Source organism: Stegostoma tigrinum, chromosome 7, assembly GCF_030684315.1.
Source record: "Stegostoma tigrinum isolate sSteTig4 chromosome 7, sSteTig4.hap1, whole genome shotgun sequence".
NCBI classification, from domain to species: Eukaryota; Metazoa; Chordata; class Chondrichthyes; order Orectolobiformes; family Stegostomatidae; genus Stegostoma; species Stegostoma tigrinum.
In genome coordinates this window covers 41,482,569-41,509,142 of record NC_081360.1, presented here as the reverse complement: position 1 = coordinate 41,509,142, position 26,574 = coordinate 41,482,569, and the positions used below count along the sequence as shown (strand labels likewise).

Genomic DNA, 26,574 nt, shown 5'->3' with positions numbered 1-26,574 from the left:
GTCTCTCTGAGGTTGCACCACCATTCAATATGATCATGGCTGATCGTGCAACTTCAGCATCCCATTCCCGCTTACTCTCCATACCCCTTGATCCCTTTAGCCACAAGGGCCACATCCAGCTCTCTGTTGACTGTATCTAACAAACTGGCCCCAACAGCTTTGTGTGAGAAAATTCCACAGGTTCACAACTCGGAGTCCTCATCTCAATCCTGAACGGTTTACCCCTTATTCTTAGCCTGCAACCCCTACTTCTGGACTTTCCCAATATTGGGAACATTCCTCCCATACCTATCTTGTCCAGTCCCATCAGGATCTTATGTGTTCCTGTGAGATCCCCCATCATTCTTCTAAATTCCTGGAATATACAGCCAATCAATCCTGTCTTTCTTCATCTGTCAGCCCTGCCATCCCAGTAACCAGTCTGGTGAACCAGTCACCAATTACAGTGAAGTGCTTTTGTCCTAATTTTGCGTCCTCCGAATCAAAACTTTGAAGAGGGTTGAGCTATTACCTCCAAGCATCTGGAGGACTCCCAGCAAAAGGTCAAGGAAAAGGACAGTGAGGACAACAAGAGTGAGGGAAGGCATATCCTTGTAACTGGTAAGACTTCAGCATTCAGATAATCAGGCTCCAGTTTCAATAAAACAACTTCCCTCTACCAACATGGAACCACCAGTTCCTGCTCTTACAGTGATGCGACATGCCCTAGAACAGTAGCCATTAGTAGATTTTGGATTTTCCAAAGTTTGGATTGGATATCTTTAGAATGGAGACAACGAAACGTGTTCTTGTGTGGCATAACTTCATGTAAGGAGTTGCAAGGCAGAGACCCGACCCAGATTCCATAAAGCAGCACTGCCAGACACTCACTGCTGCACAGCAGAATCTCACCACTGCTCCTGCGATCTAGTCACTGGCGCTTAGTGAAAACAACAAGTAAATCCCAATTTAGGTTGGTAGAAATTAATGGAGAGAGCTCAAGTTACAGGATTGTTACTTACAACATTACCCACCATTATTATATTGGAAATCAGAAGAGAGGTTGTGTGATGCAGCTCCATCACCCTGAGTCCAACTGTGAGTTCCATGGAGAATAAACCTTTACCAAGGAAATCCTCAATTTGATCCTGTCAGTGGAGTAGTCAGTTTGCGTCCAAGGAGCGGGGAGGATTGGAATAAGGAATGTCTTAAAGCAAGCATTGCAATGAGCAAAGGTCTTGTGTGTATGTAACTCTCCCTGATTCTGTCCTCTAGGGCCAAGTTTAGAATGGCATCCTCATTCATAGGCTATTTCTGTTTTGGGAGCAGTGTCCAGATCCGTCAGGACAAAACTGGTCAGTTTGCGGGTATTTCTGATCTTCAGATAGCAGATTTTGGATAATGTACTTGCAGTTCAATTGATGTGCACTCATTACTTTCCTAATGAATTAAGAATAAAATATTTAAAAGCTTTCTGATTTAGCAATCTTTTGCCTAAAACAGTTCAATTCTAAGAACTTGATAGAGACTTTTATATGGGCCCACTTAGCAGAATCAAACCACAATGACTCGTTCAACAATTTTATGGACAGGCTAATGCGATGTATTTTAAACTATCATAAAATATCTCAGAATCTCGATTAGTGCTGCTTGCAATTTGTGTTTAAAATTTAAAAATTCTCAGTTTATTGGACTAGTTCCTCTGAAAAACTATTGGCATTGAGGAAATTTCAGGCAAATATGGCAAAACAATTGCTGATACTATTTAATTCAATAAAGTACAGTATTTGAAGATAATAAGCAACACAAGACCAATTTTAGAATTGTAGAAACTGAAAGAAACCTACGAACATGGGAAGAATTGACATTCAACTTGATCATCAATGTAGCAAAACATTTTGGACTACATCACTAAAATGAGTCTTCTCAAGGGAAAAAAAACAAAGTTGCTGGAAAAGCACAGCAGGTCTGGCAGCATCTGTGGAGGAGAAAACAGAGTTAACATTCGGATCCAGTGACCCTTCCTCAGTTCTGTTAATGTTAACTCTGTTTTCTCCTCCACAGATGCTGCCAGACCTGCTGAGCTTTTCCAGCAACTTTGATTTTGTTCCTGATTAATAGCTTCCGCAGTTCTTTTGGTTCATCTCAAGGGAAGTTGTAGACCAACTGCTAAATACTCTGGTCAGACCATCTCCCACATGGCAGAAGATGTAAATGCAATAGCCACACGTCAATATTCTGCCTCCATTCAAAATATTTCACTCACTGATATTACTGCATATGGAATTCATTTCTATTAGTTGGATCTCAGTTGCTTACAAAATGAAGTACATTTACGTTTCAATTTCTGAGTAATAGCTCACTGGGGTATACATCAGGCTGTGGGAAATCCCTAGCTTGCCTGTAATACACAATGCAGTTACTTTAATAGGCATCCCGAAATTTTGCTTTACTGGAGTGCCACTAACCACATACTCAAATTTCTCCATCCAGCTGTAGTCATAAACCAAATAGCAGCTGGAGGAAACTGGTGTTAAAGGAGATCATTTAAAACATGGTTCAAACATACTGTTGTATGGTTAAGTCCACCTGTTTCATGCGTGCAAACACAGGGCCCAAGCCCTGCTTGTTATTTTGCAGGGTCACCCAGCATGTGAAAAGGACCAGCACTGAATATAAATGTATCAGAGAAGAGTGATTGTGGAGGTCATGTTCCAAAACGGAAATGAGAAAATCTTGCAGCATGAAAATGTCTTTTCTGCACCTCCCATGGGACTGGAGTTAAAATTTGAGAGATTGTTGTCTCCACTTATGTTCGGCCAAAAAAGCAATCTGATATATTTCTTTTTATTGAAGTGCTGTATTATCAAAAGAATGCTTTTATTTATGCTCTGCACAATGCAAGCAGCAGAGTTACTGAAGAAAGCTGAAAAGTAAAGCCCCTTGCTAGCCTAGGCAGGAAATGAGTAAGTTATTGCCATACTAATACATCCATTTATATGCTAAAATGCAGTGAACAGTGCTTTCTACTGTTATTAAAACTCTAAGTCTGAGTGCCAAAAATGAATTCCATTATGTTCATTAATTTCCCTGTTCAGGCTAAGATGTTATAATGACATGGTATTTCTTTACAGGAATACTGCCAATTTCAAAAGTTAAAAAAAAAATGCACAGAGGAGCTTGTGAAAACAGACAATATTTGTAAAAGGTAATGAACATTAAATCCACGTCCATAAACCTGCTGCGCGGATATAAATGGCCCCACTGAGGACTCGCAGGATAAGACAGCAAAAGATTAATTTTCATCCCATGGGTGGGTTAGGGATAAAGTAGGACTGATTCTTGCCCATGAGACTCTAGTAAGGTCCTTTCTAAGGGCCTCATTAAATATATGGGCTGGGACGTAAAATAATATTGTTGCTACTTGGACAACTGCCATTGGGATGGAGAGACATTGTGTTCTGCTGCAGCACTGAAAACACTGCAACTGATTTAAGGTACATATCTCACTGTATTTGGAGAAACTGAAAAGAGTGACAGTAAATGATGGGAAGTTCAGCCACAGAAAGGAATCCCTAGTCATCAAATTCATTTGTTGACACTGCAGTTAATAACATATGAAACGGGCACATGGGGCATACGTGAACAGCCTAATAATAGGGTAGCTGAAAATTGAATGGATATAGATTGCTGAATCTAACAATGGAAAGATTTAATAAGCCACATAAGAATGGTCAGACAAGAAAAACATGTTTCCCATAGACAGTCTCTGGTATGACTTGCTTCCTATTACCCCCATCGTGCTCTCTATGTTATTATCTGAGTGAAATGAAAATTGGCCCATTTATTTCACACTCCTGGAAATGATAAGGCACAATAATAACTCAAACTACTGTGAGAACTTACACTGTCTGTCATCGTTGATTTTGTTAGTCTCTTAGGAAAGTTTAGAGAAGCTTATACCTGTCATTCCAATATCTTAACAATGTCAACAGACAGACATTTTCTTGAAACTTGCTGCTCCCTTAATACAAGGTTTAACAGAGCATCTATTACAGGCAAAGAACTGCAAGTACAGATGGACTACCAATGTTAAAAACAGTGAATGCTCTTGATGGGGAGAGATAGTAGGAACTGCAGATGCTGAAGAATCTGAGATAACAAGGTATAGAGCTGGATGAACACAGCAGGCCAAGCAGCATCAGAAAAGCAGGAAAGCTGATGTTTCAGGGCTAGACCCAGAAGATTTGCAGCTTAACGGCATCAATGAGAGGCTGCAGAAGTTGATGAAGTCACAGCTGAAGTATTAAAACCCACTTCATAAGGCAGGGTCTCAGCACCAAACAAACTGTTATGGTAACAAACTGAACAAACTTGCCAGAATGTTGCCTGGACTGGAGGGCAGGTCTTATGAGGAAAGATTGAGGGATCTAGGGCTTTTTCATTGGAGCGAAGAATGATGAGAGGTGACTTGACAAAGGTGTACAACATGATGAGAGGCGTAGATAGACTGGATAGCCAGAGACTTTTTCCCAGGGTGGAAATGACTATTATGAGGGGGCATAATTTTATGGTGATTGGAGGAAGGTATAGGGGAGTTGTCAGAGGTAGGTTCTTTACACAGAGAGTGGCGGGGAGCGTGGAAAGCGCTGCCAGCAGTGGTAGTGGAGTCAGATACTTTAGAGGCTTTTAAGCAACTCTTGGATAGGCACATGGAGGATAGTAAAATGTAGGGTATTCAGGGTAGGTTGAAGTTAGTAGGATAATAGTTTGGCACAACATAATGGGCTGAAGGGCCTATACTGTGCTATATTGTTCTTTGTTCTATGTTATTGTAAATACGTTTTTACATAGTGCAAGGAGCTTTTCTCTTTTGAAATATAAGTGATGACTTGGAGAAAAAGGTCATTTACTGAAATCAATAGTTAACTCATCAAGGTTGATGAATATCACCTTTTCCTGAGAAATTTTATTATGGCTTGTGCCATACAAGAGGCTTACCCAGCAAGGTTCAGTCCATGGAATAAAAAGCAATAGTGGTGGCATGGATACAAAACAGGCTGAGTGATAGGAAACAGGAACAGTTGATTTGCAGGCTGGAGGAAGGTATTAGTAGTGTATTAGACCATTGCCTTTTTGATTTATATTTATGACCTATGCTCAGGTTTCCAGGGCATCACTTCAAAATTTACAGCTTTTACGTATTGTGAACTGTGAGGAGAGATAGTATAGAAAGTAGACAGACTGGTGAAATAGGAAAACACACAGCAGATCAAAATTACTATACTAATAAGTTTGCTATAACAGGGGATAATTCCAGAGGACTGGTGGACAGACATGTTTTTCTGTATACAGAAGGAAGATAGAAGAAAATCTGGTAACTATAGATCAGCCAGCCTGTAATCAGAGATAGGGTAGGTGTGGAACGTTTCCACTTGTAAGTGAATCTTAAAGAAGACTCCTAAATAAGACATATGCTAATAAAACCAGGAGTTATTTTTTACTCAGAGGATGGCTAGAATCTATGGCTTACTACCCATTAAATGACTGAGGTAGATGTTGGCAAAAGGAAACTACACAAGTACACAAAAGAAAGGAAGTTAGAAGGATCTATTGAAAGGCTGAGATAGACAGTAAAGATTGATTCTGCACTCCATTGTCTATGTAGTTCTGTGTAATTGAACTAATTAAAACAATCTTCCATTCAGGAAGACAGAGTAAAAACTCAACATTAACAGTGGTACCGGAGTAGGACTCTAAAGTCAGCAGTGAGGACTGTAAAGACCATGGAAAGGCAATTAAATACCACCAGTGGCACAGGAATTAGGCACTATATCGACTACATATAACACTTATAAAGGTGTGAAGTATGCAGAAATGATATTTACATCTTTATAATGCCTTATCACATCTTGTAAGCCCACAAAGGACAACAATTACAATGTTTTGAAATATTATCTTTTGTTTCATAAAACTATTTCAAATTCTTCTTTGGCTTGGAAGATGGGAGCATTTGAAATAAGAAATATTGTTCATATCGAATTAGGGTAGATTTGTTAATTCTTTTAAACATAAAATATTATTCCAAATTGCTAAATTCTGCATTGGTCCAAATCTTCTGATCATCATTAGAACTGCTGCACAAATTGCTGATAGGTCATGAGCTACATGTGTGTACCTGCCACAATGTGTGCTTGCTGGAACATTATAATTATAGTTGCCAGTGCAGTCCAAAGTGCATGACTGAAATGCCGGACCGTCCTGTAAGAGAATTGGACGCAGGCCATATGAGGTCATAGATGCTCGCACATGTTGCAGGCCACTGTTTGTAGAAGTTGGGTGCAGCTGGGCAGTACCTATGGGGCATGTCTGAAATGCTGCTGCCCGGTATTCAACATGGAGACCTTTACGAGCAAGTGTCGAATTCAACCTGCCAGGGACCCACTCTGATTTCCATGTCAAGTTTCTCCATGGCTTGTTCACATGGTGAGTTTCAGAGGATCACAAACCGTGATGAGTTGGGCAGTTAAAATATTTAATATTGAGCGTCAATTGGGAACTCGCAACTGCCAACAAAAGTACTGGTACACCACTTGAGAAAAACTTTCAAGATACAGCAAAATGATGTTGATGTTGAGATGGAGCTCACTGATCAATTCGTGCAACTCTGCCACCCATCTCACCATTGCCCAAGTGGATTAGGCCCTGACAGAATTCCTACCTCAGAGCTGGAGACCTTTACAAAGAGTCACAGCAGAGAGAAGAGAATTTTTCCAACTGATACTCAAACGTCTTTGGCAATTCCCGGCAAGGTCAACACATTGGGACTTCCACAGTATCCCAATCTATATCTGGAGACTGGAGAATCTGAATCCTGAAATTGTGCATTCCTATGAGTAAGTCCTGTTGAGCAAAAACTTAAATTTAACTCAAATCAGCTATCCACTTAAAAGAATATATTCAGATTTCAAGGGAGAAAGCTCCAGTTTCGGAAAAGAAAATCAGGTTTCAGAGAAAATCTTAACATAATAGAAACCTTTAAGCTATAAGTACCTTAGGCCATTGTGGTGAGTTTTCAGATAGGCAATGTCTTGGAGTGACACAATGGTATTCCATATTCCTGACCTATACCATGGGGTTTCAGTGTTGGATATCGCTGAAGTACCTCTTGGGTTCCTCTGAGATTCCTCTTGCTAATTGCTTCACAGCTGCTGTGACAAACCTGTCAATCAAAATCTACCTAAGGCTAAAAACGTAATTGAGAAAATGGAATAGTCATCTGAACAAAACGTGCGTCTCCTGGATTTTCACCTTTAGGAGGAGCGCAAGCTGAAAATGTTTACATTCCCAGTGGCTTTCTGTTGTGTTCTCAACCGCAAAACAATATTTAAGTTTACTTTACTTATTGATCTGCTACATTTCCAGCACAGATTTCATATCTTAAACATAACGCAGCTCTTCAAGAAAAGGACTACTTTGATATTAACATACAAATAATTAAGTTTGGATTGAAACAAATCACATCTCTTCCATTCCCAGTGCATATACATTTTTTAAGTGCAAAATGAAAACTATCAACTACTCTCTGTGCTAAACTGCAAATGAACACAATTTATATTCAATGCTTGACAGCAGAGGTCGTGGATGCACTCTCTGGGTGAACCAGCAGAAATTTCCTGAATACATCACTCCAACTCTAGGCCAAATAGATCAAGATGACAATGAGATGCCACATAACAAACATTAAATGACCATTACACAGCACAGCACCTAGAGGTTCAAGACTCAGGCACTTTCACTCCTGTACACTTACAACACCTTTTTAAAATTACAACTTTTAAAAACTGCTGCAAATAATTGAATTGACATTTTGTGCCTAACTGTGAAAATTCACTGACTGAAAGACTTTAAATGTTCCTACATATTTATTTCAAAAACATATTTCCAAGCATACTTTGTTGTCATGGCTTTTACTGAACATTGCATGTGAGACTGAATGGAACTGTGAACTGGGCAACTTCAAGGGGAAATTTTGGTCTTCCTTGCTGAATTGCAATGGTGTAAGGACAGAAGTGGCACCTTAAATGTGCAGAGAGGCAGTTTGCACATGTACAGGACAGCCATGTTTGAACCCGAAGTGAGCCAAATTGTGCCAAATCAGGCATTCACAAATAAACCAATAATGACACAATTCAGAAGACTTCAGGCTCTTAGTTCAGTTCCGCACTCACACAACTGTGCTATTTCGGGTGTGTATACCTACTTTGTTGGAGTGAAATCCTGGATCTCTACAACAAAATTATTCACGATTAGCAGTTTTGAGCCCGTTTTTGACATTCTCATGAATTGCAACAAACCTTGACAATAAATGACAAAATTTCTGATTCATAGAACCCTACGGTGTGGAAGCAGGTCATTGAGTCCACATCAAACCTCTGAAAAGCACCCAGGCCCAGCCCATGTTTATAACCCTGCATTTCCCATGGCTAACCCAGCATGTGCACATCCCTATGAGGGCACTATGCGCAATTTAGCATGGCCAGTCCACCTAACCTGCACATCTTTGGAGTGTAGGAGGAAACCAGAGCCCTCAGAGGAAACTCATGCAGAGAATGTGCAAACTCTACACAGATAGTCACCCAAGGCTGGAATTGAACCCAGGTTGCTGGTGCTGGGAGGCAGCAGTGCTAATCACTGAGCCACTGTGCCACCATCTGAAGTGATCTGAATAATGTCATTATTGGTTCACTACAATATTTTAACTTATTATTTGCTGCAGATGATGTTTTTGAATTTTGCTTTTAGTAATAACAGCAGGAAAGATGTACTGCATCTCATTCTCAGGTTCATGTAAATAAATCCAGTGTCCCATATCAAACTGGCAGCTGTCATTTCCATAGGCAGTTCAGTTTCCTTGAAGTAGGGATATTAATACTTGGCAATCTCAAATTCTTACTTACATGTATTATAATTCAACTGATGGTCAAATACCAGGGTATGTTCTGAAACTATCCTTATATCATCCTGATAATGGCAATTTATGACTGGTGACTTCCACTGTTTCATTGTTTTCCAAGGGATAGATTCAAAAACTAGCATTATTTTAAGCTGAATTTTCATCCAGTTGTCTGATTGCACCCACAGTGAAATTCTGGCTTGAATTTTTTCAGATAGTGGAGAATCCGTACAATTTGACAGATGACCCTCGGACCCATCCTGCCTTCATGTCCCATGGAAAACATTTTTGCCAGCAGGTTGCAAAGAAACTCCGAAATGTAGAAAACAAGCCAAAGCAAGTGCAGTTCACTATTTCTGCTGGAGCACAGGCCCCATCCTGTAAGTTGTGAATTTTTACAGTAGAAGCAGATGATAAAGTACATTACTGCTCCAGAGATGGATGATCTGTTGGATTAAGCAATTCAGGAAAATGCTACATTCTTTGACTAGAGTGGCAATGACAGTGAAGTCTCTACTGTCTCTTTCGAGGAGTTGCATTCTTTTTGAGGTGGAAGAGATTAATTTGTCTGCTTGTTCCACCAATCCTCACGTCATGCAAGAACATGCTGAAAGCTCTTTGAGAAAGATAAGCTTAAATGCTAAATTAATGCGAGAATCCATGCCTCTATAGTGCAGGACTGGGTCACAGTCAGTCCTTTGGCTCCTAGTGCCCAGTCAAAGGGGAAGGCTAATGCAGACATGGAGATGTGAAGCTACCTGTCTTGGCTGTTATAGTTTGAAGCTATCTGGCTAGATCGCTTGAGGAGGGATCACGATCAGTCCATTTAGTAGCAGCAGTGTTTACCATCTAAAAGGGGGATACAAATTGGCTCGAAGGTAGGAGGCAGAGAGTCCACTGCTGTTCACTATTTATATAAATGATTTGGATGTGAATATAGGAGGTTTGGTTAGTAAGTTTGCAGATGACACCAACATTGGTGGTGTCGAGGACAATGAAGAAGGTTACCTCAGAGTACAACAGAACCTTGATCACATCGGCCGATGAGCTGACGAGTGGCAGATGGAGTTTAATTTAAATGTGTGTTGTTGAATTTTGCTAAGGCAAACCAGGGCAAAACTTACACAGTCAATGGTGGGGTCCTGGGGAGTGTTGCTGAACAGAAAGATCTAGGGCTGCAGGTGCATAGTTTCTTTAAAGTGGAGCCACAGGTAGAAAAAGTGGTGAAGAAGGTGTGTGGCACACTTACTTTTTATTGGTCAGTGCATTGACTGTGGGAGTTGGGACATCTTGTCGCAGCTTTACAGGGCATCGACAAGGCCACTTTTAGAATACTGCATTCGATTCTGGTCTTCCTGATTTAGGAGGCGTTCAGAAAAGATTCACAAAAATGTTGCCAGGATTGGAGGGTTTGAGTAATAGGGACAGGCTAAATAAGTGGGGCTTTTCTCTGTTCTCTGTTTGACAACACTACCCAGGGTCCAACTATTAATTGTGTAAAACCTGCCCTTGTTTATTTTACGAAAATGCAATACCTTGCATTTATTAAAATTAACCTCCATCTGCCATTCCTCAGCCCATTGACCCAATTAATCTAGACTTCTTTTGTAACCTCAGATAATCTTTTTCACTTTCCACTATACCACCAATTTTGGTGTCATCCGTAAGCTCACGCACGGTCCTTATATTCAAATCCAAACTATTTATGTAAAAAATCGACCCAGCACCGATCCCTGCAGAACACCATTGGCTAACAGACCTCCAATCCATAAAACAACCCTCCACCATCATTCTCTGTCTCCCACCATCAAGCCAATTTTGTATCAAAGGCAAACTCTTCCTGAATCCCATGTGATCTAACTCTTCTACCCAGTCTACCAAGCAGAACTTTGTCAATGGCTTACTGAAGTCCATGTAGACAATGTCCACCATTCTGCCCCTATCTATTTTCTTGGTCACTTCCTCAAACATACACAAGTTTGTGACAAATGATTTCCCTTGCACAGAGCCGTGCTGTACCTTCAGGACTACACAGAGGCACAAACAGGGTCTGATGCTGTGCCCTTCTCAGCCCACAGTCCGGGAAACGAACTTCTTTCCTTTACAAGCACCTCAATCTGGTTCTCCAGGTTCCTGTCTGAGAACTTCAGTGCCATTTGCCCATTCACCAACATCTCCCGGGAATGCCGCGATCAAGCAGGAGCAGGCTGTGGATCCCAGTCCTCTTCTGGGTCAACAAATGCATTCCAGGCTGAGTTAGACAAATTTTTGATATACAAGGAAGTTAAGGATATGAGACCAGGCAGGAAATTGGCATTGACGTCACAATCAATCAGCCACGATCTAATCAGTGTTTCAAGCCTCCTTAGATATGAGGGTTGAGGAGTGGAAGAGAGAGGATGGAGAGGGATCTGATGGAGGGATTGGAGAAAGGATGGGAAATTGGAAAGTAAAAATAAAACTGAAAAATGAGTTTTGAGAAAAATGTTGAAGGGGAAATTGTGGGGGAAATGGGGAAAGGTGGAGATAATTGAAAGGTACAGGTGTAAACGCTAACAACAATGAGCTGAGCTGTGCTATATGTACCCACACACACACAAGACTGCTGACTTTCACCTCTGTAATGTTGCTCAGCTCTATCCTTGTCTTAGTTCATCGATCATGGAAATCCTTAGTTATACCTTTGTTACTGCTAGGTTTGATGATTTGTTGGCTGACCTCCCATCTTGCACCCTATGCAAACTTTTTCTGAAACTCAGATCTAATCTAAACTAAATATCGTTTACCCATCAACTTGCATTTTCTGATCTACATTGACTCCCAAACCAGCAAAGTCTTGAATTTAAAATTTTCATGCTTATTTTCAAATCCTTCAATGGCCTACTCCTGCCTTACTCTGTAACCTGGACCTGTAACTATTCAGGTTCTCTGCAGTCCACCAATCCTGGTCTTCTGCACACCTTCAAATTTTAATTGCATCAATATTGGTGAATATACCTTCAGATTCTAAACACAAAAGCCCTAGAATTTCCTCCCTATCAATTTCCATCCCTCACCTCTTTTAAGATACTTCTTAAAACATACCTCTTTATGCAAGACTTAAATTCATCTTTCCAAATAATTCCTTATATGGGTTGCTGGCAAATGTTTTCTTAATAATGCTCTTGTGAAGTGCACTGGGATGTTTTACAATGTTAAAGGTATTATATAAATACAAATAGCTACTGTTGAGATGGAAAAAGGGTGGTAGGGAATTGGAGACATACATGGGCAAGAAAGGATGGGAAGAAAGTTAAATCTAAAGTACATTATAATGAATGCTGGAACAACATTTAATTTCACATCATATTTTGTCAATTGGAAAATCCATGGGAAAGTTGTCAACATTTATGTGTAGCACTAATGACTGCAGATGACACCGCCATAGACTTGAACAAGTTTAAAAGGCCTGTCATCATAGCATCAGATTAGAAATCAAGGCCACTTTCAAATGGTGTTCTCCAGCCAGATATTTGCTGAACACCTGGAAAAATGACAAAGTTATTCAAAAACAGCTAAATATAGAAATTCTGTGAAGTTTCTGATGAAGACACAGTAGGTAATTGGAGGAACTCCGCAAAATTCAAAGTTATAAGAGTTTTACCCAATTCCACATCAGACATTCTGCCAAAAGTTCTTTGGCCCAAAATGTTAATTCTGTTTCACTCTCCTCAGATATTGCCTAGCCTGCAGGGTATTTGTAGAAAGGATCAGATTGGCCCATGATTTGAACTGCAGACAATATTAACACAATTCACAAGCACAGCTTTAGTGAAGTCATACTGGCCCTGCTTCAACATGATTGTAACAACATTTAATTCAGAATCATGGATACAGTAGAAGATCCTGGCTTGATTTTATTTCAAATGCAGAATTTCCATCATTAGATTAGATTAGATTCCCTACAGTGTGGAAACAGGCCCTTTGGCCCAACAAGTCCACACTGCCCCTTGAAGCATCCCACCCAGACCTATCTCCCTATAACCCACACATCCCTGAACACCATGGGCAATCTAGCATAGCTGATCCACCTAGCCTGCACATCTTTGCACTGTGGGAGGAAACCGGAGCACCCGGAGGAAACCCACGCAGACATGGGAAGAATGTGCAAACTCCACACAGACAGTCGCCCGAGGCTGGAATCGAACCCAGGTCCCTGGTGCTATGAGGCTGCAGTGCTAACCACTGACCCACCATGCCACCCACTGCATCAAGTGGTTAATCAGGCAGCTATGTAGCAACTTGTAGTACTCATTAAGAAAAAGAATATGACAATATTTATTTATATAACACTAATCGTGCCTAAGAGGGATATCTGAGAATGACTGAGGGAGAAAAAAGGGCGTTTTACTTAATTCAGAGTGACAATGGATTGGTTAATTGGCTTCTCATGAGCTACTGACTTGAAACATGACTTATGATATTGCTTGAAAGACCTCAACACTCCTTGTTGTAAAGCACATTCAAGATGGTTGCATCTCAATAAACAAGATACTTAACACGCTGAAGTAATGGTTACAGTAACTTGATGGCACCAGGGTATCTATAATATTCCCTGAAGAGAGTTATCAGAATGTGAGAGATATTTTTATGTTGCATCATATTATCATTGAAAGGGAATTATACTTTATTCCTTTTCTTTTCGAAAAAAAAACACATGAACAGCTATGAAACGAAAAAGGTTGACCTGATAGAATCAGAGTTTTCAGGGTCGCGATTGACACTGATTTACCAGGTACTGACTAAGAAGGTATGTCCTATAGACCTGCCTGAATGGTTATTGGGGAACCATGCCATATTGCTGCAGATTATTTGGAAACAAAATTTTGAGCAACAGTGGTGGAAGGTTCAACATGTCTTTATTTCAGCAACAGTGAACATATAGTATGTTTAATGTTATGAAATGATATCCTTTTCTCAATATACATATAGAAAGCAGCAGTCTTCATTCTACTTCATAAAGATTTCTTAAAATTGCCAACCTTTTCTGTGGTGAAGGTGGAGTGCATTAGTCTTTAGATTACCTGTCAATCTCAGCCTGCACTATTTTGAATGTTAGAATGTTCAACTGCCTGATATCAGATGTTCTTACCCCTGGCCTCCACCAGTCTTATGCTGAAAGACCTGTAAGAAGCAAGTGGAAGGCCAGCTAAGAACCTAAATTTGCTTTGATAATTTCTTCAAATTAAATGACTTACACCATACAAAGAGAAATCTTCCCACCCACCTTATTGAAACTGATATGGGCCCAGAATGAAGTCAATAGATAGGACAACATGAATCTAATCATTTTCAGTATTGTTTTGTTTGTATTGACGCTATAGCATATTTCACTGTCTAAAGCATGTAATTGTGCTGCAGCTAAATTCTCATGTATTCACAAAGTCCATTCTACAATGTGCTAAGCTTTGTAATGAAATCATACATCAACACAAATTGTATGTCTTCAAACACACCTATCACATAAATTTGTTAGAAAATACAATTCAACAACAATATTTTTAAATAAAGGACATGTCATACTTCAAGATGTTTTAAAATTTGTGCTATGTAAATAGCCTTACCTTTGTGATGTGCTTTTGTATTTCTGTCTGTAAGAAAAATGTTACATTTGCTGTTATTTGCCCTTCAGCATAAAGACATATCATGAAATGATTACAGTCAGAATAGGTAAAGATTATAATCTCAAAATTCCATGAGCCAAAAGAAGCAATTCTGTGGCATTATGTCTGTAGGGCAGTGATTGGTTGAATTGCAATTTGGGATAGAATTGAAACTAGCAGAATTCTGCCACTGTTTAGCTGGTTGGGAAATCCTATCACCTTTCAGTGTAACGCTATAATGTTCACATCCATAGAACAAGGGTTGAAGGGTTAGGAAGAACTGCAGCTCAGAGGTGATGTTCAGCATCACACCCTGACTCCCACTAAACCAGCAAAATCAGCTAGAAATCAAAATACTGCGGGAAGCTGGAAATCCGAAACAAGAACAAAATCTGTTGATACTCAGCAGTGCTGGTCGCGTGTGTGAGGGAAGAAACAGAGTTAGCACTTCAGATCGATAAGGTTTCATCAAATATTAAGTAGTTCTCTCACCATTGATGCTACCTGACTTACTGTGTATTTCCAGAAGGATAAACCAACAATTTTTAAACAATCTGCTGGAGCCTGCCCAGATTACTGCTGAAGCATGTCAGTCCGACAGAACAGACCTGCTTGGAATCACAGCGACTTCCCACTGAAAGTACCCGCCCTCAGGATATATGATTATCTAAGGGATACTGGGATTGGGGAAATTGCAGTTTTGCTTCATGCCAGATGTGCCCCTCAACTGAGCTATAACTTCAGAACTGATTTGTGAAAAAGAAAGTGAAACCAATGAACAGAAGAAAAAGAAAATTTGAAACTGAACATTCAAATTGGGAGCTTGTTTGAGATATTAAACTTATTTTGCCTCAAACAAAGCATAGATTAAAGAGAAATCCCATTTCAACCTGTAACAACTAGAAATATCTATGTGTCTAATTACCTTTTAAAGACATTTTTATCGTGCATTGCGTGAAAACTTCAACTGTATTAGCCCAAAATATTGTATTAATAGAATTATGTCTGCAATTATGTGCAATACTACATTTTATCAAAAGTTTACATTGGCATTAACCAAAATGTGAAGCTTGGCTGAGCCTGCACTTATCTCATGCTAATGATAAGATCCACCATAGCAATTTGCAGATCTCTTTTTAGTCCAACTCTAGAAATTGCCACATTGTTACGCTACACAGCTACTAGGAGCTACAGTGGAGTAATTATTTGGAAGTTGTTTTAGTAGCCACACCCAACATGATGTTATTTTCCCTTCAAGGAATCCAATTCTTAGCATCATCGCTTGCCCTAAGTCTTATTTTCTCAGATGAAGAGGAAAATGAAGCTTCAGTAACAATTGCAAGTCTCAATTGTCTTTCATTAAACATGATTTAAAGAGACAGTTCAATCACCAGCTCCAGTAGATAGGCAATTTATTTCATCAGGAAAGACACAAGATTGCTTCGTCATTCTCAAATGCACTAGACCAAGATTGCTATTCTGCTTAAATAATTACACCCAAAACAGTTTCCTTGATGAAGTCAATCATAGTTTCAAATTATTGAAAGCATGGATTCAATGAAGACCAAAAATGGTTTTGTGTTTTGAAAGAATTTCTCTTAGAGGGTTCTGTTCATCCACTGTCAAATAAATGAATCTCATTTTCTACACTCCTTACTTTATATTACAAATGAAAGATCAATGGAAATCATTTAAATATACTCAAATATAACAAATTTGTATTTAAAAACTGTAGAATGAAATGTGGGCCTGTTTGACTTGAAGTGACAAAATCAGTGACATTCATTTTAAATTTAGTTGTCCAATAATACCCAGCAAGCATTGGGAAGATGTGTCAGAAGGACGCTGAGTTGGCATATTGTGCTGTCAGTCAGAGCCAAACTGATTTAAACCTGGTAGCGTAACTTTAGAACTCTTAACTTCAGACAGCTGTGTGTGCATTTTGCAGCAGAAAGGGACCCCTCCCTTTCCTCACCCCCACAGCACTATTTCTGGGGAACCATCAATTGCTTTCAGGCTAATTTCTGAGTAAAATCTAATGGATATAGAAAAGGTTTGTCTAAAGTGCATGGGGATTTGTGTAGCTAAAAATGGTAAAGTTGGAGTGTGTAGTGCGTGGTTTGACACACGGTGAAGGCCTTGGTTCTGCTCTGAAGTGTTCTGCTCAGTCATATGTGCTGTATTTTCTATCCCTATTGGTCTGTAGACATCACAAGCAGAGTTAGTAGACCGGACAAAGAAGAGGTCTGTCAATGTCAGGACGTATTCACCCAGGGTCCTCAGAACACATTTTCGTATTGTAGTAAGAAATAGTGAGTGTGCAGACAAACCTGCAACCTCGGAGCAGGAGAATGATGACATTATCCCTGGCTGAAAAGGTACCTTTGATGAAGAATGTCTTTGCATTGAGCTCCTCCCAGGCTGGAATGGCCAATATCCCCAATAACTCACAATTTACCATTCATTATTATTTAAAAGAATTATTCTCTATGCAACAGAGAGAAATAAATTGCATTCATTTTTTTCCAAGAGAAGCAGATTGACCAGGAACATTACTTCACCAGGATAATAGGCTACCTTCTGGCAGAAACTGTTGGTGATGCATGATATACTTCTTTGCTAACAGTGCATGTTAATTCAAGGCACCACAAACATAGAGGAATCCATTCCCTCAGTTGGTATGCAACCACACTCTACACATTGTGTTTGTCAATGCTTGCTACCTGCAGAGTCACGATTCTGAACATATCTGCTTGATCATCATTTGCTGATCACCAGGCAATAACTCTGTTTGCCTTTACCTGTCCCGATACTTTGACCCCAGTGTCTGTAGCACTACTAGCAGAAAGCTGTTGACTTTCAGTAGGGAGACTGCACATGACTTCGCACAGATCTGGCCCAAGAGTGCCTTGGCAACACCATTTTAGCATTGGGGAGCAGTTTCCACTGCTCCACAGCAGGCAACTTCAAGAACAACGTCAGAATGAATGTGTTGAAAGAATGAATGCTGTTATTCTGGAACAGAACAGTAGGTTCTCAGGGCAGGTCCTTTGGAGTGACTACCATTGCACAGGATATTCAAGATGTCCAGGTATGGTACACGGATTTTCATCCAACATTTCAGTGTATTTATCCATCAGCACTTTTCCGTACACTGCCATATTGAATTCCTTCTCTGAGAATTACGAACCAGAAAATTTGTCTGTCCTTGGCCTCCAGTGACTCAGTGCCAGTGTGCCCTTTACTATTGGCCTCTCAAGACTGGTGTCTCATCACTGATGCTACCTGTAATTTACATACTGTCAATATCTGACCTAGTACCTCCAAAAGTTAGTGAGCTATGGCATTTACATAGAAGATAGAAGCAGAAGTAGGTGTAAAGACCGTATCTTTCTGGTTTTCTGTATCTTCGGCTAGGGACTGAAACAGGTAAAGGACTGTTTTACAAAACAAAGATTGCACTTTTTAAAAGCAAATTGCTGAAACTCATTGTAAGTGGTGTCTAAACTGTTGCTTTATTCAACCACTGGAATAGGCTGGTTGCTGACAGGTGGCATGTACAAAGTGAAATTTGGCCAGCAACAAGTAGCTGATCGGTTTGTGGAATAGTGACCAGTCGGCGATGAAAAGAGCCATTGCCCTGTGTAATTGGGTCCCACGTAGTTGAACAGCTTATGGGTGTAAATGCTGCTGTTAGAGGCCTTCAGGAAGGAGGCTTGTGCATCTCTGCACAGCAGAAAATACCTGAACCTGAAAAAAGTCCTCTTCTCCCCGGTTGCTGGAGGTTGTTGCTTTTAATCTATGGTTCAGAGTCTTAATCATTAGTGAGCCAGTCATTCTTCCTTTTAAGAAAGTGGAAACTACCTAGAAAAGAGATGCTGAGGAACACAAAATCCTAGAACATAAAAGGATAATCTAAATGAACCCTACGGGCAGTAGCTATTGAGCCACTTTACCCATTCTTTTCCCCTCCACCCCTTAACACTATTTTTTTATTGTCAGAAACTGGAGGAATAGCATCTCACCTTTGACTAAGGACTTTACAGCCTTCCAGTCTCAACATTAAAGTCAACAATTTCAGATCATAACTAACTTGCCCATTTATTTTTTGACAGCATATCCTGATAATGATTAGGCCATAAAATTATGCCTCCTGTGGGTGCATTTTTAGATCCTTTATTTTTCATATTAACATCCCTTTTCACCTTGTACCTTCATCGCCATTGTCATTTAATCTCTCTCCCTTCTAGATTATAATAGGCATCTTTCATTCTTATGGCCACAATTCCACCTTATCCTTTTTAACCCTACCTTACTGCTTGCTCAACACTTACTACAACTCTAATCTTTTCCAGTTCTGATGAATGTCCATCAACCTGATTTAACTCTATTTTTCCTTCCACAGATGCCATCTGACTTGTTGAGTACTTCCAGCATCCTTTGTACATATTTCAGATTTCCAGCAATTGCAAAATCGTAAATTTGAATAAAAAATTGATACACCTCAACAAAGAGCTATAGGTTGTCTTTTGCTCCTCTTGTGTTTGCAAGTTACAAAACATAAATATATGTACATTTTGTGCATAATTGTTATGTAACTGAAGTGCTACACTTATAAAATGGCTATAATCTAAATTAGAATCTGTATGGTTGGAGGTAAGAAACGGGAAGGGAGCAATGACTTTGCTGTGTATTTATAATAGATCTTCAAATAGTGGGGAGAAAGGCAAACAGAGTATTTATACACAAGTGATGGAAACCTGCAGGACATGTAGGGTTGTGATAATTGGTGATTTCAATTATCCAAGTGAAGAGTGGGACAAAGGTAGAAGTTGGCACAGAAGGGAAGAAAATCCTGTAAAGTGTGCAGTAGAACTTCCTGGAATAGTCCTTTTCCAGTCCTACTAGAGAGTTCGACCAGATCTGGTCCTAGGAAATGAGGCATGCCAAGTGGAAACATGGAGCATTTGGGAAATAGTAATCATAACATAATAAGGTTTAATATTAATGTTGAAAGATGATTAATATTCTCGACTGGGAAAAGGCAGATTTTAGAGGTCCAAAAGTTGAACTGGTGCATGCTGATTGGAAACATATTTTGGTGGATAAAACTGTGTATGAAAGTTTGGAGAATTTCAAACGAGAGACAAATAAGATGCAAGCTACACACGTACCACTAGAAATAAATACCAGGTGTCCAAAGCCGGAAACTCTGTATGATTACTAATGAGAAAATCAGGAAGAAAAAGGAAGAATGTGATGCACACTGGAAAAATAATCATAATAGAAATCAGGAAGGCTGGAGAGAGGCCAAGTCTAGATATAAGGAAAGTCAAGAGGAAGCATGAGGAAAGGATGCCAGGCTGCACTAAAACAAACTGTAAAATATTCTTCAAACATATCAATGTGAAAAGATTAGTGAAGGGTAAAGGAACACATAAGGAAAAAGCAAGACAAGCTGCTCACTGAAGCAAACGGTAAAGCAAAAATACCAAATAAGTGCACTGCTTCTGCCTTTAACAAAGTAGAAAATGGTGAAATGGATCAGTTGAAAATGTCGGTTTTCAGCAGCTTAGCAGTATGGCCTTAGATAAAGAAAGCTGATATGATAGTCAAGAAGTTGCCAGGCCCAGATGGATGCATCCTAGATTGCTGAGAGAGGCTTGGCAGCAAATTGTGGAGTCAGAAATGTTACAGCATGAGTTCTTGTGGGACGGAAAGATTGCAAATATGATGTCATTATTTAGGAAAGGGACAATCAATAATCCAGGAAACAAGGAGATCTTTCACCTTCAACGGTGTGAAAACTGATGGAGATTAAATACAGGATAAAGTAAGTACACAATTAGAGAAAAATAATTTAACACTAGATACTCAACATGGCTTTGTCAAGGGCAGGTCATGACTGACAAATTTAATTGAGTTCTTTGATAAGGTGACACTGGCAGTGGATTAGGGTAGTTCTGTGGATGTTGTATATTTTGGACTTTCAGAAAGTGGATACACTGCCATGTGGCAGGTTGGGTAGCAAATTACAAATGTTTGGAATTGGTGCATCTTTGACAGCATGGATTAGAAGTTGGCTAAAAGATTGGAAACAGAAGGTCGGCATAGACAGGCATTTCTCAGATTGGTGATGAGTTGAAAGTGGTGTTCCCAAGTAATTGGTGTTGGGGCTTTTGTTTTTTTTTCAGATTTGTAGAAACAATTTGGAGGTGGGTGTGGAGGGCAAAATCTCTAAATTTGCAGATGATGCCAAGCTAGGGATAATGGTGAATTGTGAGGATTGCGATTTCAAAGCGACAATGACAAATTGTCCAAATGGGCAGACACCTGGTAAATGAAACTCAATGCAGAGAGATGTAAGATAATACATGGTGGAAGAAACATGGGGAGACAATACACGCTAAATTGTATAACTTTGAGAAGAATACAGGAGCAGTGAGACAATGGGGTTATACATGCATTATTCTCTGAAGATGGCCAGGCAAGTTGAAACAGCTGTTAAATTGGCTTACTTTTTACAAATAGAGACTAGAGTATGAAGGCAAGGAAGTGATGCTGCACCTCTACAAACCATTGGTCAGACCACATTCAGAGTGTTTGGAATTCTGGGCTCCTTATTTAAGGAAGGATGTTAAAGCCCTGGAAGAGTGCAAGAGATTTACTAGAAAGGTGCCAGGAACAGGGAGCTTAGACACAAGGAAAGATTACGGAAATTGGGTTTATTCTAGTTGGAGTAGAGAAGATTAAGAGGTGACCTCGTTGGGGTGTTCAGAGTTATGATTAGTTTTGACACGGCAAAGACTGATATTCTGTTTCCACTAGTTGGTATCACAGTAACTAGGAGTCATAATTTCAAGATTGTCAGCAAGAAAGCTAGGAGTGATATGAGGAGGAACTTCTTTACTCAGAAAGGTGTTTGCCTGGGAGGGTGGTGGAGGTGTATACCAAAGAGAGCTGAATAGATATTTAAAAGTGACTAATTTAGAGGGCTATAGAGATCAGACTGGGGAGTGAGACTAGCTGGATAGCTCTTTCAGCACGTGGTACAGAGACAATGAGTTGAATGGCCTCTTTCTGTTCTATAAAATTCTATGGTTCTGTTAAATCCTTTGAGATGACCCAAGGTTCTCTTCTCTGTGTGAATAAGATTTGAAACTGAAGATGAAGAATGTAGAGAAAGTAGCATCACATGTTGAAAGTGTAAATGTTCATCATTAAAAGAATACTTACATTCCCTGCAAGCGAATCCACATTTTCTCAGGATGGTCTGGTTTTAGGAACTCAAGCGAACTGTTGTCAAATTCCTTCATCTCTGCAGGCGAAGTTTCCATGGTGAAAATTCTGGGATTAAATAGCTACAGTTAGACTCAAGCTCAACAACTTTAAATATCCCTCAGTGCATGGTATTTCCTAACTGCCACATTTCACAGTACCTTCCATTCAAAATATTTTGTTTTAATAAACAATCACAATGCTTTTCCTGTACTACAAGTGTGAACTTTCTCAACGTTGTTCTTGAATGTAAGGCAGTGCTAGAATTTAAAACAGCAAAGCAAGCACAAGTCTTGAGAATAGCTGGATATTAAAATGGCAGAGCCATATTTTTAATGAAGTATTTGCAAAAATTCAACATTTCAAATTCTCCAAATAATCTATTTTCAAACAAATACAAAAGATTTAGATAATGCTCACAATTCCGATGAAGCTACTCAAAGATTAGGATTAGAGGAAGCACAAAGAAGTGGGTCATTACCATCACTTCCCTATGCTCCTCTTAAAGAAAGAAACAGGCATGTGCAGCGCTACATAAAAGCAACAAAAGATCGAATCAGTGAAAAGAATACAGGAACAGATCAGACATCTCAGCAGAGAGAACATCACCTTTGAAACCATAAACCCAGATAAGATGGAAACCATGGAGCTCCACAAGTCGTTATTTAAGAAATACACGTAACAGCTAATGTTGAAGTCACAATTATTCACCCTCTCCTAGCAACTCTGCTCAATAGGCACTGTCAGTTTAACCAAGAGAGTTAGTAGCTGCACAACTCTATCAGTGCACTGCATCCTCTGAAATTTGTCTAGAAGTCCTCCATCTAAGCTCTATTTGAATATACTTTATTGGAAATACAATGTAAGTTCAATAAATATTAAATGCTAAAACCCTTATTTTGGCAGAGCTGTCATACCTTTTAATTTACAGGCACTCACAAGTGGCAAGATCTGTAAATTCCCTCATTCTCGAATATTATAAGAAGTTTAATGAAATATAAAGATCAGTTAAAAAGCAAACAGGAAGTGTGCATGCTTTGTGAAATGTGTGACACTAAAATTTAAAAGATTGCAAAGCCTATTTATTTCATTAATTTTCTGCATTCATCTTTAGCAAACACAAACTGACCTTAATTCCTTCCAGGCTTGAACACATCAATTTCAATTCTACTAAAGCTCTGTTGTACTACATCCTGCCAGTCACCCAATCACATTGATTGTTAACGGTTGCATTATTACAACTGTCTGACGTGAAACTATAATGCAGCAAACAAATATAATTCCATATGATACACAGGCAACTGACCAAGGTGGCAATATATGTTAAAATCTAACTTCAATGAAGTTCCTCATTGTAGGAAGCTGTGTGTAAATTGACTGCCACAGTCAATCAAATCATCGCACTCTGAGGTAATTGATTGTATGTGATGCGTTTGGGATCTTTCCAAGAGATCTGATCGGTGCTTTATACATAGATCATATTCCTCTCTTTACTCTATTAACTTTGTACCTTTCAGACCTGTTCATCTGCCTGATAATATACATCTCAACAAATCAGAAAGTGTTACTAATCACACTTGGAGAGTTGTCCCTATATGCATAACTTTGCAATGCAGCTCTTCTAATTCTCCCCATTCCACAGTTACTATTTCTATTCATAATCTGCTTTGTTACCAACTAGACTATGATACGAACCATACTATAAAGAAATTTGAGAAGAGAAATAGAATGGGGACCACATAAAAGCATTACAGAAGTACAGCAAATGAGACAGTCAAAACAGTGACTAACAACAAAATGAATAGTTGCATGCAAGTCTCTTCAAAACAATGAACAGTCAAAAAAAACCCTCAGATTTGGAGATTCTGATTTGTTTTGGTTTCACTTCAGGTTTCGACAGCAGTACAGGAGATATTGAGTCAGGCTCCATGTCAACCAGAAACCCAAGTATAGAAATCAACAGCAAACTATTCAGTTTTAAATATCATAGTTGGAACATCAGAAGGCACAGGCTAGATCTGCAAAACCTATAAGTAGGAAAGGCAAACTTTCCTATTTGATGCGTTTAAGGGCCAATATCTCAGTATTCCCATGCCCTAGCATTAGCTATAAAAATCTAAAGCTACCAATATGGAAAAGAGCCAGTGCTATGCTATCCAATGGTATCAATGAATGTCAAGTAGCATGTGACTATGCAAAGTAATTTGATAATATTTATCCATAATATAGTTGATAAAATAAAGTTATTCTTGAGGTTACGTATCTTTTAAAGCTAAATTGAGAATTACAGATAAAAAAGGACCATCAACGCAAGATTGCAGTTCCCATTGGAGTACAGAATGTAAAATGGCAGCCTCAGCATTGATGATTAGCATAACTTACATTTAAATAGAATTGGTCTGTAGGAAAGTCATCCAAACTCTCTCTCCACTTTTATTTCCTCTGTTTTAATTGAGCATTACATCATTTATTTCTCAGAAAATGGGTCAACCACCCTTTGGCCAGGTCTTCATAAGCTGTTTCAAGCTGACTACCAGGAGATATGGAAGTGCAGCTTGGGAATCTATCTCTTTGTAACTATTCCCTCCACCTTGACGAACCATCTGGCTGCCATTTGGTTCACCTCACAAAAGCACAGCAGAGGTCAGGGCTCAGTTTATTTGGGATTTAAAACTTAGTTTTTTTTCCCAACACTACAGAATGAGAACTGTCAGTGCTTCAACAGCAGCTGTCAGTAGTTTCCAACAATACATTTCTTCCATCTCCTTTGCTTCATAAGATACCTTACTCCACATACGCAAAGCAGAAAGTGAGCAAATAATGCCATTGCAACGAAACAGCATAGTTAAATGATTTGACTCATCTGTTTCCTCTTCAAATTTAACAGATTGCCTTGTTTTCTCATATTGTCTGTTCCACACATTCCTTGAGCAGAGCAGTAGCTGATTATTTGGGAAGCACAGACAGAATCCAAGTACCATCTGCACAGTTTGTTACCTAGATTACTTGTTTGTTAAGATACTAGCAAATGTCAGTGGAGACTGGGTTACCGTAAGTGGGTTTCATTTAAGTCAATATATGAAAGATATTCATCAAAAATATAGAATTCACCATTTACCCCTGAGCATTCAGCAACAACTTCAAGCGTAATCATTATCTGGTGGGCACTATCCTGTTACAGCAGATCTTCTTTCAATAAAACATTGTTTCTTCTAAAAGTGTAAACTCATAATGACCATGGCAAGTGCTTAAGTTAGACAAGGCTAACTTTGAAATTAAACATTAATGCAGACAATTTATTCAAAACTCTGGATAGAATATATCATCAAAAAATACAACAAAATAACAAAGTGGCCCAATCCACTTCCATCCTAATCCACTGTGTCAAACATATGGAATGGTGAGTATTAGCTACAATGCCGAGAAAAGCAATGCCCACAATTTGAAGCAATGCTGAATTGGAACAAGACACTTGATAGGAAGGTACTGAGGGGATGACAAGAGACTAAAAATCAGGGCTCTCCATGCTCCATAAGTTCACTCCTTCTCAGTTTTAAATCGTGTTAAAAGCAGGGATATGAGTGAGTTCATCTGCCCCTCAGGGTCAATTTGCAGAGATGGATTTAGGTCATGTTGGATATAAAGACATTCAAAATCTGAAACCAACATCCAACAGCCCTCGTTCTCTGTTATTCACAAAAGTTCAACTTACAGGGACAACCAACAAGTCTGCACCAATAAAACAGTTAGTAATTTTCAACTGGGCCCCTCCAATTTTCTGTTTAACCCTCAACAGATGTCTTTCCTGTATAACAGAAAACCCAGTAGATCAAGGGTGATAAGGACTGGAAGATGCAAGTATTTTTCCAGCACTGTTTGTGGACTAAGGGGAGCAGGAATCCTTCTCTGGAAGTTTAGCTCCTTCAATTTTCCAAGATCGGACCATCCTCCACCTAGCTGCAGACCCTATCCCAAGCAATCACTTCTCCAATAGTTGGTTCCTTGAGCTGTACCTAGAGTGCAGCCTTCTGTGGTATGCATGCTGCTCCACACAACAATAGGCAAAGACTGTGCCACCTGACAAAAAGACAGACGGAAATCAGGGTCACAATTCTTCTCTTAAGCTCATTGAGTCCACCCCTGTCAAGATCATGGTCAAAATGTGACATTTGAGAATTTCAATTAAAAAGGGTACCGATTAAAGGTTCTTGAGTAGACTTGTAGCTTGGTGGATGCTGTGGTTGGTTCGCTCAACGAACTGGTTCATTAGTTTGCAGATGTTTCATTACCCTGCTGGGTAACATCATCAGTGCAGCCCCCGATGAAGCATTGTTGTGTTTTCCCGCTTGTTATTTAAACTCTGAGATCCATCAGAGTTGATTACCTCATTTCGGACTTTCTTTGCAGTGGTGTGTATATTCTAATTCTACGTGTTTATTGATGGCCTTCTTGGTGGAGAACCAGGCCACTAGAAATTCAAGCGGTTGTCTCTGTTTGGCTTGCTCTGGGATCCTGACATTATCCCAGTCGAACTGGGTGGTTCTGGTTGCCCACATGTGTGGAGACGAGTGAGTACTGGTCGTGTCTTTTTGTTGCTAGTTGGAGGTCATGTACTCTTGTGGCCAGTTTCCTTCCTGTCTGTCCAAGATAATGTTTGTTGCAGTCCTTGCATGGAATCTTATACATTACTTTGGTTCTGTCCATAGTGGGTAAGGGGCC

General features: G+C 39.5%; 1 protein-coding gene across 2 annotated transcripts in view; it reads right to left on the bottom strand.

The window, feature by feature from the left end:
• Positions 1-26,574, bottom strand: part of pde1a (phosphodiesterase 1A, calmodulin-dependent) — a 462,032-nt gene that overhangs the window by 319,455 nt on the left and 116,003 nt on the right. For both annotated transcript variants that reach the window (XM_059647187.1, XM_059647188.1), the window contains 2 exons: positions 21,814-21,924; positions 14,539-14,565 (listed from right to left, as the gene is read on the bottom strand). In XM_059647187.1, the coding sequence (XP_059503170.1) occupies positions 14,539-14,565; positions 21,814-21,924 (138 nt within the window). The remainder of the gene's footprint in view (positions 1-14,538; positions 14,566-21,813; positions 21,925-26,574) is intronic.